At 46.0% G+C, this 18,398-nt stretch overlaps 1 protein-coding gene across 1 annotated transcript in view; it reads left to right on the forward strand.

Annotated features, from left to right (window-relative positions):
* Positions 1–782: 782 nt before the first annotated feature.
* AFG3L2 (AFG3 like matrix AAA peptidase subunit 2) overlaps positions 783–18,398 on the forward strand; it is a 47,018-nt gene continuing 29,402 nt past the window's right edge. The window contains exons 1-6 of the mRNA XM_017498467.2: positions 783–1,121; positions 7,745–7,844; positions 8,516–8,593; positions 12,002–12,105; positions 12,245–12,397; positions 15,907–15,981. Coding sequence (XP_017353956.1) covers positions 1,008–1,121; positions 7,745–7,844; positions 8,516–8,593; positions 12,002–12,105; positions 12,245–12,397; positions 15,907–15,981 — 624 coding nt within the window. The 5' untranslated portion in view covers positions 783–1,007. The remainder of the gene's footprint in view (positions 1,122–7,744; positions 7,845–8,515; positions 8,594–12,001; positions 12,106–12,244; positions 12,398–15,906; positions 15,982–18,398) is intronic.

Genomic DNA, 18,398 nt, shown 5'->3' on the forward strand with positions numbered 1-18,398 from the left:
AGGAAACAATGTGCAGTTTCCACTACTTGGAAGACTCGACTTGCCCTCCGAGAACCAGTTCCCAGACAGGGTTCCTAGAGCGAACAGGCACACCCCCAACACTCCCTGCTGCTTGTGAGTCTTCGCATCGCCCTCCCAGCGGTCAGTTATGTGTGCTTTGGTGTCTCCAGAGCCTAGCACCACACCGATGATAGAGCTGGCGCTTGGAGGATCTTTCCGTCTGCTGCCACTGAGGCCTCCGCTACTTCCCCCTCGCTCCTTCCGGCTGACCCACCCAGCTGCCCAAGCCCTGCATCCCAGGTTCACAAATTCAAGCGTCTCCCCTTCCTCCCCGCCTCCAGCCACCCCGACGGAACTCCTCCATCGGCCCCGCCTCCAGCTCCTGCTCCCGCTCCACGGTCCTTCTTCGGCCCTGTCCCCGCTTCTCCATCGCCCCGCCTCCAGCTCCCGCTTACCCTCCAAGGTCCTCCCTCGGTCCCGCCTCCAGCCACGCCCCTCACGCTGCGCCATAGGCCCCGCCTCCAGCTCCTGGTCGCCCTCCACAGTCCTTCCTCGGCCCCGCTCCTGCTTCTCCCTCGGCCCCTCCCCCAGCTCCCGCTGGTCCTCCACAGTTCTCCCTGGCTCTGTCCCCGCTTCTCCATCGCCCCTCCTCCAGCTCCCGCTGGCCCGGCACTGTCCTCCCCTTGGCCCCGCCTCCAGTCACGCCCCCCACGCAGCTCCGTCAGCCCCGCCTCCGGTCACGCCCCTCACGCTCCTCCCGTTTGGCCCCGCCTCTAGCCCAGGCGGAGGTTGAGTCGGGCTTAGGAGAGGAGACGCCGACGTCAGCGCGCCGGCACTGGGCTGGCGGAAGGGACGCCGCGTCGGGAGCGTGGGCTCCGCGGTGAGCCGCGGGGCCGCGGCGCTGCCTGGTGGCCTTTCGTCGAGCCGAGCCCGCTTCCCGAGGCGGCCAGTCGCCGCCCGCCGGCGCCTGCGCAGCGCCCGGGGCCAAGCAGGCCACGCCGGCGGCCATGGCGCACCGCTGCTTGCGGCTGTGGGGTCGGGGCAGCTGCTGGCCCCGCGGCCTTCCGCTGCTCCTCGTGCCTGGCCGCGTGGGCCAGGGCGAACGGCCCTGCCTCCGGACGGTGAGTCCTGACTGGGCGCCCGGCGCCCTCCACCCGGCCTCAGGCCCGCTTCCGGCCCGGGAGAGAGGGCGTCAAGGTCACCGGCCCCCGCCCTCCCACCGCACGCGGGCCGTCCTTGTCGAGGGCCCCGGCTCCCCGCGCTGTCTCTCCACAGGCCCTGGGAGCGCCGGTTCGCGCCCTGCCCTGCCTTGCCTGTGGGATTCGAGTGTAGAAAACACGCCGCTCCGGTGGAGCCGGGTCTTCGAGCTTCGCCCGGGCGGCTGAAGCCTCGAAGGTCATGTCGGCTTGGTAGCCGTCCTTGTCCCTGCTTTCGTGGCCGGGGCGCACGAAACGAAGGCGTCTGCGATTTTGAGTCAGCAGCACGAGGACGATGTTATCTAAAGGGGGTTTCGGAGTTGGGCTGCCTAACCTCTCCAAGCCTCGGTGTTTCCTTTCCGTCTGTTGAATGGGGCCACTGCTGGCATTCCAGGACTGGCAGTATTAGCTATTATTATTAAGAATGTCACCTACCCAGCAGCCCCCATTAGCCATAGCAGCCTGAGGGCACCCCAGTCAGGAAGCTAAGAATGTCACCTTTTCAGAGCAGGGACTCTGTGTTCGTTGCATATCAGGGCCTGCTCTCAGCAGGAGGCTCTTTGTTGGTAGCCATCCCTCTGGAGACACGTGGGACCTAATGTGTGTTTCAGACATAATAGTGTGTTGACAGAACCGTGGCCTTGATCTGTCTCAAGGAAAGGTTCACGTGTCGATTAGTGGCTCACTGTTTTGGTGACACGGTTCCTCAGCCTTGCACTGGTGTACGGGTGGTGGTTGAGGTCCCCGGGTCGGCCACGGGAACCTGGCTTGGCCTCATGCTAGCCTAGCGCCCCTGAGGAAGTCAGCTAAGTGTCTTCACTGTTAGGGGTGACAGGCCAGGCGGGGGCTCAAGCCTGTGATCACAGCACTTAGGGAGGCAGAGGCGGGAGAATCGCTTGAGTCCAGGAGTTGGAAACCAGCCTGGGCAGCATAGCAGGCCCTCATCTATACAGTTTTTTTTTTTAATTTGAATTTTTTTTAGAGATGGGGTTTTGCTTCCTCGCCCAGGCCGGAGTGCAGTGGTTCAAACATGGCTTAGTGCAGCCTCAAACTCAAGCGATCCTCCTGCCTCAGCCTCCTGCTTATCTGAGACTACAGCCCCGAGGTTGATTTTGTTTTTTTTTTTTTTTTTTTTTTTTTTTTGAGACGGAGTTTTGCTCTTGTTGCCCAGGCTGGAGTGCAATGCTACAATCTCGGCTCACCGCAACTTCCGCCTCCCGGGTTCAAGCGATTCTCCTGCCTCAGCCTCTCGAGTAGCTGGGATTATATGCCTGCACCACCATGCCCGGCGAATTTTTTGTATCTTTAATAGAGACGGGGTTTCTCCATGTTGGTCATGAACTCCTGACCTCAGGTGATCTGCCTGCCTCGTTTTCCCAAAGTGCTGGGACCACAGGTGTGAGCCACCGCTCCCAGCCACTGTGGTTGAATTTTCAAAAATTTCTGAGCGGGGCGTGGTGTCTTAAGCCTGTAGTCCCAGCACTTTGGGAGGCTGAGGTGGGCGGATCACCTGAGGTCGGGAGAGAGACCAGCCTGACCAACTTGGAGAAACCTTGTCTCTACTAAAAATACAAAATTAGCACCTAGTGGTGCATGCCTGTATCCCAGCTACTCGGGAGGCTGAGGCAGGAGAATCGCTTGAACCTGGGAGGTGGTGGTTATGGTGAGCTGAGATCGCGCCATTGTACTCTAGCTGGGCAACAAGAGCTAAACTCTGTCTCAAAAAAAAAAAAAAAAAATTCTGTAGAGATGGGATTCACCATCTTGACCAGGCTGGTCTTGAACTCCTGGACTCAGGTGATCCACTACCTCCTCTCAAAGTGTTGGAATTACAGGCCTGAGGCACAGCTCCTGGCTTCTATCGTTATTTTTTTTTCCTTAAATTATCTCGGCTCAGTGGCTCACACCTGTAGTCCCAGCAACTTGGGAGGCCAAGGCAGGTTGCTTGGCGTGGAACATTGACACTCCAGTGAGCTGTGATTTCACCGTTGCACTCCAGCGTAGGTGACAGGCAGACCCTGTCTCTTACAGAAAGGGTGGGGGAGGGAGAATAATAATGCCTGCATATATGACTTTTACTCTTTGAGGCTTTCTTGTCAGTCTTAGATCAATTTCTTCCTTGTGATCATACCACGCTGCCCATCCTTTTTCATTTTCCTGCATTGTATCCATTTCTGTGTTTTGCCAAGCTTTGATTCCTTTTCTTTTTCTTTCTTTTTTTTTTTTTTTTTTTTGAGACAGTGTCTTGCTCTGTCGCCCTGGCTGGAGTGCAGTGGTGTGATCTCTGCTCCTGCAACCTCCACCTCCTGGGTTCAGGCGATTCTCCTGCCTCAGCCTCCTGCTTATCTGAGACTACAGCCCCGAGGTTGATTTTGTTTTTTTTTTTTTTTTTTTTTTTTTTTGAGACGGAGTTTTGCTCTTGTTGCCCAGGCTGGAGTGCAATGCTACAATCTCGGCTCACCGCAACTTCNATTCTCCTGCCTCAGCCTCCCGAGTCACTTGGATTATAGGCACCCGCCACTATGCCTGACTAAATTTTGTATTTTTAGTAGAGACAGGGTTTCACCATGTTGGTCAGGCTGGTCTCGATCCTCTGGCCTCAAGTGTTCCACCCACTTCATCCTCCCATAGTGCTGGGATTACAGGCATGAGTCATCCCACCCAGCCCGACCCCTTTTCTTTTGCCACTAGTGATATTGGACTCAGACGTGCAGTTCCAGGTAGGGATCTGCATTGTGAGCTTGCAGTTTTATGTTAGAAGTATTACCCAAAGGTCTTCCTTTTGAGTGACACTGTTGTCCCTGTGAATCTCACTCAGATATGTAAGAAAGTCGTCTGTGCTCACAGCTGTAGCTGATTGATGGGGGGGCCTGATAGATACTTTCTGGTACTCTCTGAAGATCTGCCTGGGTGACACCTGGGCATTACTGTGCTGTCTGTGAGCAAGTCTGATAGGACACGTTTTCCTTTATGTTCTTGCTACCATTAACAGAGACAGAAGTACTGCATTCATGGTGAGGTTCTTGGGGAAGAGATTCTGATGTATTGAGAGATCAGTTCTCAAGTGTGCCCAGAGGAATAAGACTGATGATAAAGCAACTGAAAAGTGCTCTTGTTGTCAAACCTAAAGGCTAATGCTCCAAAATGAGGCACTCTCAGCTTAAATTTTGTGAATTAGTATCTCACATTAGTCCTTGAGTGGTAGACACGCAGAGCTTGGATTAGATATGCAGAGGAGAAAAAGTTTCATTGATGATTTCTTTATGGAATACAACCCCAGTGTTAAACTCAGTCACAGTTATTGCTAGGGATATTCCATGTCAACACAGTTTGTAAATAGAGCCTGAAAAGGGCTTTTCAGTCAATATTTATGGAGTGTATACAGTGCCCAGTTCTATACTAAACTTTATGGTGATATAAAGACTTGCTTTATATGGTACTATGGTTTGAATATGGTTTGCGTTTGGCGTCACCAAAACTCATGTTGAAATTTGTTCCCAATCCTGCAGTGAGAGGTGGGGCCCAGTGGGAGGTGTTTGGGCCGTGGGAGCGGAGCCCTCATGAGTGTCTTGGTGCTATTCTAAAGGTAGTACGTGAGTTCTGTGAGCTGTGGGGAGACTGGCTTAGTGCCAGGGACCGTAGGTGGTTATAAAGTAGAACTTCCTCATGGCATGTGACCGCTTTGCCATTGACCTTCTCTCACCATGTTTTGATGTAGCACCTTCTGCCATGTTTTGACCTAGCATGTGACCCTCACTGTAAGCCCAGCACCCTTCTTTCTCCAGCACCCTGTTTCTCCTACTTCCCTGCTTGCAGAACTGTGCGCTACATAAACCTTTGTAAATTACCCAGCTTCAGGTACTCTGTTTTAGCAGAACAGAGAGGACTAAGATGTGGTGATAGGAAGATCCCTTCATATTACCTCTGTGCCACTCCTGTTCCCTGTACTTAGAGCTTTTGTTTTGTGACATTGTTATGCCGTAGTGTAACTGATTTGTCCCATGACTTTCTCTGCTTTGTTTCTGTGCTTCTTAGGGGTTGGAACTGGTTCTGATTCCCCTTTGGACACCCCAGTGCTTGATAGCACCTGGCCTGGATTTGTTGACTTGTCTAACTTGAGTAACAATTCATTTTAATCTACACCCTTAATGGATTTGGCATTGGAAAAAACTCTTTTATGTTGCCTCCTTACCTGTTACCAGTGCTTATTTCATAGGCCAAGTGTTCTGGTGGTTTGGGACGGTGTAACACAACATAAGCTCCAAAGTCTCCCAGGCCAGTATTGCACTGAGACAAAAACAGTATTGGTGTTCCTGTCCTGTTTTGCTGTGTAGAATTGTGTATTTATTTGAAGTTAAATCATCTCATTCTTTTTTTTTTATTGACATTTTTATTCACAAACCATTCTTCATCTTAAGTGTGCAGTTCATTGGTTTTTAACATATTCACAAGGTTGTGCAGCCATCATCACTGTCCCTAATTCCAGAACATTTTCAGCACTCCAAAAAGAAGCCCTGTGACCATTAGCAATCACTCCCCATTTCTCTATAACCATTCCCCCTGCCCTAGGCAACCACTAATGTATCTCTCTATGGATTTGCCTATTCTAGATATTTCATATAAATGGAATCATAATATGTGACCTTTTGTGTCTGGCTTCTTTCAATTAATACAGTGTTTTCATGGTTCATCCATGTGTCAGTACTTCATTCCTTTGTTTGGGTGACTGGTATTCTCTTGTATGGGTATACTACGTTTTATCTGTCTTCAGGTGGTAAACATTTGTGTGCATATTTTTGTGTGGATTTGTGTTTTCAGCTTCCTTGGTTGGGATGGCATTGCTGGGTCATATGGTAACTCTACATTGACCATTTTGAGGATCTGTCAAACTGTTTTCCAACGTGCCTACACCATTTTACATTCTCACCAGCACAGTGTACAAGGCTCCAGTTTCTCCACATCCTCACCCACACTTGTCTTTTTGATTATAGTGAGTGTGAGGTGGTTTTATTTGGTTTTGTAATTTTTATAATTATAGTTTTATTTTTTTTTTAAATAGAAACTGGTCTGGCTGTGTTGCCCAGGCTAGTCTCAAACTCCCGACCTCAGGTGATCCTCCTGCCTCAGCCTCCCAAAGTGCTGGGATGACAAGTGTGAGCCACCTCACCTGGCCAATTTTGTGATGTTTTAACCATAAAGGAGGGAAATGATGATGGATGTCAATCTGTATACACTTCACTTTGAACATTCCCATCTGAATACACAAATTAGCCAGGTATGGTGGTATATGCCTGTAGTCCCAGCTCCTCTGGAGACTGGGGTGGGGGAGTCACTTGGGCTCTGGGAGTGGAGGTTGCAGTAAGCTGAGATTGTGCCTCTGCACTCCAACGTGGGTGACAGAGTGAGACCCTGTCTCAAAAACAAACAAACAAAACACATTCCCATCTCTATTTAAAAGCCACTTACCTTCCTCTCCCCTTGTGGCGAAAATTTTCAGTTTGCAAAAGGGTACGATTACTTGAACTTTTCACCTCCTGATAGGAATATATCTTCTCAAAGCGTCTTGACATTGACTGCTCTTAATTGTGCAACTAAGTTTAATAGAGAGCCTCTTCAGTTTGTTTACATTATGCTTTGATTTACCTAGACTGTATTTACAAACAACTTTTTAGCAACATATGTTATATAAAGCAGAAATGTATCTGTAGTGGGACTTTCTGTTAATATGATTTTCACCAGTATGACAATATATCAGATATCTTTAGAAAATGTTGCTGGTATAAGGATTATCAGTGATGATGGGTCCTGACTTACATCATTGAACTAAGATACACTTAGTGTTATGTTTAAAGGCAGCACTGGTCTGTAACTTCAGGCAAATACCTTGTATTTGCCATGTCAGGGTTTGTCCTTTTTTCCTTTTTTTTTTTTTTTTTTTGAGTTAGAGTCTTGCTCTGTTGCCAGGTTGAAGTGCAGTGGTGCGATCTCAGCTCACTGCAACCTCCGACTCCTTGGTTCAATTGATTCTCCTGCCTCAGCCTCTCAAGTAGCTGGGACTACAGGCATTCACCACCACACCCAGCTAATTTTTGTATTTTTAGTAGAGACCCGGTTTCACTATGTTGGCCGGGATGGTCTTGATCTCCTGACCTTGTGAACCACCTGCCTAAGCCTCCCAAAGTGCAGGGATTACAGGCGAGAGGCACTGCGCCTGGCCAGGGTTTCTCTTTTGAGTGCTACAAATTAAACAAACATCGTCAAAGTGAATGTATTGTCACATAATTATAACTGGACTGCAATTCTACATTATGTCTGATTTTGAAATATTCTTGTTTTCTGGACAATAATATATGTCCCCTGGTTCTTTTGCTGGAATAGTGGCCTAGTGTTAGGTAACCTTAGTCCCCAATAAGGGAGTCATTCTGTGTTACTTTGTAGCCATCTGTGGAAGATAGAGACCTTTCACCTACTTTACGACCAGGAAATGAAGCTCTTTTAAATTTTTTATCTTGATATAACCATGCTTTTATTTTTATGTGATGTTGCAGCTTTATCGATATGCTACAACTCAAGAAAGGGACAGCAGAAATTCTCTTTTGACAGATGTAATTGCTGCTTATCAAAGATTCTGTTCTCGACCGCCAAAAGGTAAATGCTTAGGTGTGGCCGTAGTGTTCTACATTCTTAGGTTGGGTCTTCTCTCTCCTTCTGTAACCAGTTCCCCCGCCTCTACCTTCTCTCTGATTACAGCATTGAAGATATGTCATCTTCAAATGTAACACATTTGTAGATAATGAAATTGGTATGCAAAAAGGAGACTTTTTCCTTTAACACTTTGGGTTGTGAACTATTATTTAGACTTTGATGTGCTTGTCCACAAGAAATGTTCTGCTTTTAGCTTATGCTTTTTTTTTTTTTTTTTTTTTTTTTTTTTTTTTTTTTTTTTTTTTTTTTTTTTTTTTNTGCCGTAGCGTGATCTTGGCTCACTGCAACCGCTGCCTCCTGGGTTCAAGCAATTCTCCTGCCTCAGCCTCCCAAGTAGCTGGGATTACAGGCACCTGCCACTCACGCCCAGCTAATTTTTTGTATTTTTAGTAGAGACAGGGTTTCGCCATGTTGGGCAGTCTCGTCTTGAACTCCTGACCTCAGGTGATCTGCTCTTCTCGGCCTCCCAAAGTGCTGGGATTACAGGCATGAGCCACCATGCCTGGCCAACTTGTGCTTTTTGATGATGCATCAGCTTCTTTGAAAAGAAAATGAACCCAAAACCTGGTGAATTTTAGTTTGAAGATGTGTATTTTTTTTTCCTTTTCTAACAGGATTTGAAAAATACTTTCCTAATGGAAAAAATGGAAAAAAAGCTAGTGAACCTAAAGAAGTTATGGGAGAAAAAAAAGGTACCTTTTGACAAGATTATATTTGAATTTTGTGTTTTCCCCTCGTATATGATGGTGATAGTTTCCACTGAACAAAGAAAAGCGTTATCAGGCTGGGAACGGTGTCTCACTCCTGTAATCCCAGCACCTTGGGAGGCCAAGGCAGGTGGATTGCTTGAGTCCAGGAGGTCAAGACCAGCCTGGGCAATGTGGTGAAACCCCATCCCTACTAAAAATACAAAAAATTAGTTAGGCATGGTGGTATATACCTATAGTCCCAGCTACTTGGGAGGCTGAGGTGGGAGAATTACCTGAGCCTGGCAGTGAGCTGTGATGTGATAGTACCCCTGCACTGCAGCCTGGGCAGCAGAGAGACCCTGTCTCAAAAAAAAAAAATTAAAAAAAGAAAGAAAGTTATAGTAAGTCAGTTGTGAAGCTGTAGGTTACAAGTATATATAAAATTCTACAGACCTTATGTTTCATTTCACCTTAATTTTCTGTTGATATTTTCTTGTCATTTTGCAAGCTGAGGTAATTTAAGGCCACTTTAGAGGTATTGATTAGTCAAACTAAGCATATTTGGTATATTCTGGCACATAATTGAGAACAGTCTTAGAAATCTAATATATGCAATTTGTTTGAGACATATTTATGTGTTTAGGGCAGTGTTTTAAAAATTACTCTTCAGAGCGTTATCTCACCTTAGGGATTCAGAGAGACTTTCTTAGAGCTGGGTGGCTGGGGGACCGAGTGAGCTCCAAGCCTCCTGTGCCCATTTCATGAGGGTGATAGCATTTAGCACCATGTATTGCACATGCTGGTATTCAATTGGCATCCTTGCTTTTTAGGGAAATGTAAGGACAACTATAATTTAGTTATTGGGTTTTTTTTTTTTTTTTCCTGGGAAGGAGTCTCGCTCTGTCGCAAAGGCTGGAGTGCAATGGTGCCATCTTGGCTCACTGCAACCTCTGCCTCCTGGGTTCAAGTGATTTTCCTGCCTCAGCCTCCTGAGTAGCTAGGATTACAGGCACGTGCTACCCCGCCTAACTAACTTTTATAATTTTAGTAGAGACCGGGTTTCAATATGTTGGCCAGGCTGGTCTTGAACTCCTGATCTCTTGTGATCCACTGGCCTCAAAGTGCTGGGATTACAGGCATGACAACTGCACCTGTCCTCAGTCCTTGTTTTTAAATGTGCTTGTCATCTAGTTGGAGAGACAGATACATGCTCAAAGAATGCAAAGGAGTGAGAGCCAGGGAACACAGGATAGGAAAAGCACTGGTGTGGGCTGGTGATAGCCCCGGGGTTCTAGATTAGAGCAGTGCCTACAGTCTCCCAGTGCCTGCTAGGAAGTCTTTGAGTCTTGGTGTGGGGGACAAGTAATGATAACCCATAGGAACACTTGGGTGCCTTTTTTGTGGACATTCCTTTCTCCCTGAGTGGTGTGGAATGTTGCACAGCTTTAGTGGCGTGCTTATTGCCTGTTTCCCAGTCCTGGGCCTCATTGCAGGTGCTGAGGCTTGTGCACATCACGCCTGTCTCAGACTCCACTTAAGACAGAGGTGCAGAAGCTCCTCATGTGCAGCACAGAGGAGTGAATGTGTTGTGAAGCCACATGTCACATAGCCACTGAGGATGGCCAGGAGGTTGTTACACTAGAGGGCTTGCTTCATGGTCACTGAAGACATTAGAAGTGTATTCGGGCCGGGTACAGTGGCTCATGCCTGTAATCCCAGCACTTTGGGAGGCTGAAGCGGGTACATCACCTGAGGTCAGGAGTCTAAGACCAGCCTGGGCAACATGGTGAAACCCCATCTCTACTGAAAATACAAAAATTAGCCGAGCGTGGTGGCACGTGCCTGTTATCCCAGCTACTCGGGAGGCTGAGGCATAAGAGCCACTTGAACCCGGGAGGCACAGGCTGCAGTGAGCTGAGATTGTGCCATTGCACTCCAGCCTGGTGACAGAGTGAGACTGTCTCAAAAAAAAAAAAAAAAAAAGTGTATTTGTTGGTCTTTGAGAGATGGAGAAGTGGCAAAAGAAAGGAAGATGTTGGCATCATTGACTACATCAGTTTGCTAGGGCTGCTGTCACAAAGTATCACAGACTGGGTGGCTTAATCAACAAATATTTAATGTTATGGTTCTGGAGGCTAGAAATCCAAGCTCAGGGTGTCATCAGATTTTGTTCCTTTTGTGGGCTGGGAGGGAATGGTCTGTTCCAGGTTTTTAGATGGTTGTCTGTCCTGTTTCTTCATATCATCTTCCCTCCATGCCTGTCTGTGTCCAAGTTTCCCTTTCTATACGACCAGTAGTTATATTGGATTAGGGCTCACTGATGACCTTGTCTCAATGTGATTATCTCTGTGAAAAACCTTTTTCCAGTTAAGTCCTTGTCCTGAGGATCTGAGGACTAGGACTTTCCCATAAGGATTTTGGGGGACACAGTTCATCATCTGATTCATTTCAGATTCCTGCAGCTAGTTTTTTGTGGGTGTGTTTTTTTAGCCATTTGTCAAAACCGTGGGCTTTCCTGCAGAAGAAACTGAACAATGTATACTTTGGGGGAAGTAGGAAAGGGAGTACTTACTTTTGTTTTGTTGTTGCTGTTGTTTTTGAGATAGGGTCTTCCTGTTGCCCAGGCTGAAGTGCAGTGGTACAATCACAGCTCACTGTAGGCTCGAACTCTAGGGCTCAAGTGATCCTCCTGCCTCAGCCTCCTATGTGGTTGGGACCACGGGTGCATGCTGTGGGATTTGTGTCTCACAGAGCATATATCGTATTGTGCCTGGCTAATTTTGAATTTTTTTTTTTTTGTAGAGGCAGGGTTTTGCTTTGTTGTCCAGTCTGGTCTTGAACTCCTGGGCTCAAGGGATTCTCCTGCTTTGGCCCCTGCAGAGTTCTGGTATTACAGGCATGAGCCACCGTGCCTGGCTAGCACATACTTTTTTTTTTTTTTCTTTTCATTCCTTAGTCATTTCTTTACAACGTTAATCTTTGACAATAAATATAAGAGGAAAAGCCATCCTCAGGTGCCTGCAGGGGAGCTAGCACATACTTTTAAACTTTGAGTGGGGACTGAGGAATTTGCATCCCAACTCTGTCACTTATTCACTATCCCCTAACACTGCCACACATTATCCACCAAGTTACTTAAGCTATACTTTCTCCCTCTGTGAATGGGTATAACAGTCCTATAATTTCTTGGGTTATTGTGCATGAGATGATACAAGTATAGCCCTTGGGAGCCTCCCTGATTGGTAAGCTTTATTTGTATTCCTCCTCATAGTGCTTCATGTAGTAACTGATGAGCCGACACAGTGTATTCTGCAATAAGGCTTTTAATTAAACAGTATAGATGAAGACATTGCTGAGAGAGCCAAAACCTTGCCATGATTCTGTCTGTATGTGCTCTTTGTTTATGAACAGAATCAAAGCCAGCTGCTACCGCACGCTCTTCTGGAGGAGGAGGTGGTGGTGGAAAACGAAGTGGCAAGAAAGATGATTCTCACTGGTGGTCCAGGTTCCAGAAGGTTTGATCCTATACAGTGTGTGAATTTTGAGGTTATGATGGTGGCCCAGAGAAGGTTGGGAGGCATTATTAGTGTTGGAGGGATAGATCGTATTGTGGAATTTTCATTCTTCACAGAAGCTGTCTCCCTCTCTGCCCAGGGTGACTTTCCATGGGATGACAAGGATTTCAGGATGTACTTCCTCTGGACTACTCTTTTCTGGGGTGGAGTCGTGTTTTACTTCTTGTTCAGGAGATCCGGGAGAGAAATCACTTGGAAGGACTTTGTCAATAACTATCTTTCAAAAGGAGTAGTAAGTATTTGATGGGATTGGTGGCTGTTGTGGTTCAAAGGTGAAATCCAGCAGATTAAACCAAAGAAGTGACAGCAGATAAACCTGGCTTGTCCGTTGTAAAGTTGTTACTTTCACTTGGATTTTTCTAATGCTGAGAACTACTGCAACCAGGGGACTCATGTTTCTACCTGGTATCCCCACATTTACCCCCAAATCCGTTTATTTCACTACCTCCTAGAACCAGGTTTTGGAAGCATTGCTTCTGACGTGGTCCTGGCAGTCCTCTGCTTGTGCCCTTTTCTCACGTGCCCTCAGCTACTACTTCTCTGTGCTGTCTGTGCCAGCCTCTCTGGGCTCTTTGTGGGTCTTTACTATGTTTAGTCACTTGTGGGTTTGGTAGCTAATGAGAGAGTGTCAAGTTAGAGCAGATGGGGCTCTAAGGGAGGGCCAGGTAGGCACATGGTCCCTGCCGTTGCTCTGTCCGCAGAGCAGCCTTTGTTACTGCCTGCTGGGCTTGCCCATGTGGAACTGTATTCACCATAACCAGTGGGAAATAAGTAAGGCTATGTTTCAACATCTTTAAGATGCTATTGATTGTAAGACACATGGTTACTAAGACAAATCTAATAAGATGCTGATGAAATTATGACATGCCATCAGTTGTAAAATGGATCTCCATTTCTGATGTTAAAATATGAAAAATGTGTGTCTTAGAATTGATGCAGTATAGTGATAGTCAGAGAACAAGGATTAGGCCTGCTATGTAGCCTTGGGGAAACTCCTTAACTTCTTAATACTTGGGTTTTCATCCATGAAATGGATAAAGTAAGGCAGAATTAATACTGAGGTAGTGTAAAGAATTAAAATGATTTCTAAACATTTACAGAAAGGTAAGAAATGGTTATCTACTCAGATGGGCAGCTGCTACTGTGCTAAGAGCTGAAGTTGACAGATTAACTTCAGTTTATGTTTCCCTTGGAAGTTGCAAACCTTCAGTGGACTTGAGTTCCAAAAATACATATATCAGACAGATCCTGCCTGTATCTTTGTCCTGTGGGTAGGGAGATGGGTTCCTGGTGCTTCCTTATACCATTATCTTCCCAGAGTCTTCTTATCTAGTTGCATTTTTGAAATGTGTTTATCTCATGAAAGTGAGGATTTTTTTTTTTTTTTTTTTTTTTGAGACTAAATCTCACTCTGTTGCCAGGCTGGAGTGCAGTGGTGCGATGTTGGCTCACTGCAGCCTCCGCCTCCTGGATTCAAGCGATTCTCCTGTCTCAGCTTCCTGAGTAGCTGGGACTGTAAGTGCATGCTACCACGCCTGGCTAGTTTTTTGTATTTTTAGTAGAGACAGTGTTAGCCTGGACTCGATCTCCTGACCTTGTGATCTGCCTTCCTTGGCCTCCCAAAGTGGAGTCTCTCTCTGTTGCCCAGGCTGGAATGCAATGACACGATCTCCACTCACTACAACCTCTGCCTCCAGGGTTAAAGCAATTCTCCTGTCTCAGCCTCCTGAGTAGACAGGACTACAGGTGTGCACCATCACCCCTGGCTAATTTTTGTATTTTTTGTAGAGACAGGGTTTCACCACATTGGTCAGGCTTGTCTCGTATTCCTGACCTTGTGATCCTCCCGTCTTGGCCTCCCAAAGTGTTGGGATTACAGGCTAAGCCACGGTGCCCAGCTGAAAGTGAGGATCTTATAGGTGTAACTCTCAGATGTAGTAGGGACTCCCACTCAGAAGCTGCTCAGAAGCAGTGGTCATTGTGTGTGGACTGGGCTGCAGCTGTCCTTCTGAATGGGATGGCAGGTCCTGGAGGCGGCTTCTCCATAGCTCTAGCTCCTCCTGACCCTCTGGCTCTTTGGCATCAGTCTCCTGTCTCCCCAGCAGGTGTCTGTGGGGCGGAGCACTACCAGTCATTCCTCTCTGACAGAGACTGCCTTTTAAGAACAATTGCTTCCTGATTCCAGCCCCTCTGGGATTGCTCTGGGGCTCCCTTGCTTTCTGTTTCTCATTCTTGCCCCCAAGACTTGCTGATGAAGCAAGCAACAGGAAATAAGCACATCCCAGAGGGCCTATGCTCCTAAATCAGTTATAGTCCTTGGGATGTGGTGTTTAACAGTGTTACTAAGAATCCTATGTAGACCAGCCATGGTGGCTCATGCCTATAATTCCTGCACTTTGGGAGGCTGAGGTGGGAGGATCACTTGAATGTAGGAGTTCAAGACCAGCCTGGCAACACAGGGAGACCTCATCTCTACAAAGAAATACAAAAAAATTGGCCACTTGTGGTGGCTTGTACCTGTAGTCTCAAGGAGGCAGGGATAGGAGGATCTCTTAGGCCCAGAGAGGTTGAGGCTGCAGTGAGCGATGATTAGACCACCGCACTCCAGCCTGGGTAACAGAGTGAGATCCTGTCTTAAAAAATAAAAATAAAAAAATCCTATATAACTAAGAGATTCAATTAAATAAGCTTAAACTATTTTATATTTATAGAGTGACAAAAATTAAAAAGTCTTAAACTACCTAATGTTGGTATGTCCTATAGAGCAATAGTCTGTGTGCTGTAGAGCAATAGTAATATTTTGCTCATGACAGTGTTAATTTGGGAACCATTTTGGAGAGCAATTTGGCAATATCTAGTAAAGCTGAAGATACATATACCCTGCAACCCAGCCTTAGTGTGTCTACAGGTATGTATCCTGGAGAAATTTTTTAAGATGTACCCATGAAGGTAGCTATGGGAATGTTCATAACAGCATTGTGAGAAATATGTAACAGCCTAGCTGTCTATTAATAGAAGGATGGATTGGTAACTTGGGTGTCCTCATAGCATGGCATACCCTGCAGCATGGGAAGTGTCAGCTTGTGTAAACTTCACATATGCAATGTTGGAGGGAAAAAGAAAGTTGTAAAAGGATACTTATATATAAAACAAGACTTTTTTGAGATGAAGTCTTGCTCTGTCACCAGGCTGGAGTGCAGTAGTGTAATCTGCTCACTGCAACCTCCAACTCTCAGGTTCAAGGCATTCTCCTGCCTCAGCCTCCTGAGTAGCTGAGATTACAGGTGCACGCCACCACACCCATCTAATTTTTGTATTTTTAGTAGAGTCGGGGTCTTACCATGTTGTCCAGGATGGTCTCTATCTCTTGACCTTGTGATCTGCCTGCCTCTGCCTCCCAAGAGCTGGGATTACAGGTGTGAGCCACCACGCCCACCAACAAGACCATTTTTAAAGTTTAAAAACAGGCAAAAGGGAATTTGCATATTATGTAGGGTTACCTACGTGTATAAGGATGTGGTTTGGGCAGCACAGCCCCTAAGTGAGAGCATGGCCCCCTTTGGGAGGGGCCGTGCCTGGGAGCTTCAGCAAAGTTAGAGGTGGAAACGTGGGGGCATCCTTATCTGATTCTTTATTCTTTCCTTGTATGGCTGAAACATCATATGTATTTTAAATGAGCTTAAAAGAGTATCTCAAGTATTTTCTCTCAATTTATGTTTGAATTTGTTTTTAAAATTCTAGGTAGACAGACTGGAAGTCGTCAACAAGCGTTTTGTTCGCGTGAACTTTATACCAGGAAAAACTCCTGTTGATGGGGTAAATTATTTTATTAATTGATATGAATTGGTTGTAAATTAACTTTTCATATTTAAAGCTGAAAGGAAAAAACCTGCCTCACATTGTGGTAGTTACATGCACCAGATATATCAGAACTGGGCAGTGTGGCAGGGGTGATTTCACTAACATCAGTGGGAACAGACATGTTGTTTATGGGTTAGTGACACAGGGATTGGGTCAGTGTTTTGTTTTGTTTCTGATAATTATTTTGACTCCTTTTAGGAAACAGTGAAATCCCAGTTTTCAGTATTCCAGAATAGTCTATGACTTTTCAAGACTGAAAAGCAGTTGTTTGATTAGGAAGAGAAATTAAAATCTCAGTTGCCTATGTTTTGAGACAGGCCTTGTCAAATTAGTTTAAAAACATTCCCCACCACCTCCCAACCCTTTTGTGATACTATATTATTTTAATTTCCATTTGATTTTCTATTTTAAAAATAATTTGTATTTCCTCTCTGACCAGTCTGGACTATACTTCGAGACCACAGAGTGAGCTGAATGCATTGTGGGAATTCTGAAGGGGAGGGGGAGAGATGAAGCTGAGGCTCCCAGGACCTGCCAGGCTCCCCGAGGATAATTGTGTTTAACCATTTTCTAGCCATCCCACCTCGACAGGGCAACATTTAAGGACAACTAGAAGTGATGGTGACCATATCTGTCTAATAGCATGTCAGCAAATATCAGAGTATCTGTAAAGTCACAGGGCTCTGGCGTTGCAGTCACGTTTAGGAAAGGTATTTTAAATGTCTTGATTTCCCCCCATTCTGTCTACCTAATGATGCAATGCCTATAAATAACCACGCGTTTACCCTCAGACTTTAGTGCTGGGAATTAAGTTGGCACTCCCTCATGAGGCCAGTAGGCAACGTGTATTCAGCAGTGTGGGAAGCATGCACAAACCTATCCCTCTGCTTCTGGGAGGGAATCCTAGGAAGAGAGTAGGGTTGGGAAACACGCACACACCCATCCCTCTGCTTCTAGGAGGGAATCCTAGGGAGAGAGTAGGGATGTGTGTGAGATGTCTCTCTAACGATGTCCTCTCACACATTGTCTATAAGTAGCAAAAAATGAGAACAAACCCAGCAGCCCATGCCAGGCACTGGATTAACACAGAATCCTCGTTCCTTGTCTGTTTCCGTGCTGAGCAGTTGTCCCTGGGGGCAGTGCTGTCCCTAGGGGCGATTTTGACATTGCCAGGAACTTGTTTTCTAGTGTTGACATGCACAAGCATTTATGTGTTGAAATTTATACCATTGTATATAAAGTGCTTTCTTTGTATTTCTCTTTTATATTACAGTTAAGGTTTATATCGACTTCTTTTCAAAACTGTATTTCAAGATTGTAAAAATGACATTGTACAGTCTTGAGGGACAGGCCTGGAATGCTGATGTTGTTTGTGTCTGAGCGTTGGGGTTATGGATGCCTTTGCTTTCCATATGTGCATATCCTGAATTTTTATGAAGAATGTATATTACCTGCTTACTAAAGACTTCGTTTTGAGCTTTCAGGAACAGATAAGATTTTCAGTGTCTTGCCGTGAATGTAGCAGCAGTATTAATCATGCGCAGTGCTCCATACACACAGGCTTTAGCCTCACATCGGTTCTACTCTTGACTTGTAGATGGCTTACCTTCTCTATGACAGTAAAGAAGGTCTGAACGCTTAAATAAGATAGGGTCAGTCAGTGGTGGTTTTCAAATTTTTGTGTACGTAAGAATTATCTGGAAAGTTATTAAAACTTGAGTCCTGGGACCCCACCTCCACAAAGGTTCTTATCTAAATTGTGTTCTGAGAATCTGCATTTCTAACGTGCTCCTGGGTGGTACCATGCTGCTGGTCCTGGGTTCACACTGCTGTGATGGGAGCCAGGCATTTGGCCCATTGCCTAGGTAATAGCAAGGACTGAGTTGGGGAATGTTCCATCCTGTGTGGTTAATCAGGTTTTGGGCCTTTGTAACCATGTGAATTTTATATCTTTGTGAATTTTATATCTTTGTCAGTGAACAATTTATCAAATACTATTATGTTGTTATATAAAACTTACTCTTCATCTTTTATTTTAGATATGTGGAGAGAAATACTAGAGTAATGTTCCTCACTCAGTAACACTGGTGGGAAGAATATGGGATGACATGTTGCTCTATTACGAGGGTTTTATTTTTTTGTTTTTTGTTTGGAAATGGAGTCTTGCTCTGTCACTCAGGCTGGAGTGCAGTGGCACAATCTTGGCTCACTACAGCCTCTGCCTCCTGAGTTCAAGCCTCTCAAGTAGCTGGGCCTATAAGCACGTGCCACCATGCCTAGCTAATTTTTTGTATTTTTAGTAGAGACAGTTTGAGACCATGTTGGCAGGCTGGTCTCGGACTCCTGACCTCAGGTGATCTGCCGCCTGGGCC

This window comes from Cebus imitator, unplaced genomic scaffold, assembly GCF_001604975.1.
Source record: "Cebus imitator isolate Cc_AM_T3 unplaced genomic scaffold, Cebus_imitator-1.0 Scaffold242, whole genome shotgun sequence".
Classification (NCBI taxonomy): Eukaryota; Metazoa; Chordata; class Mammalia; order Primates; family Cebidae; genus Cebus; species Cebus imitator.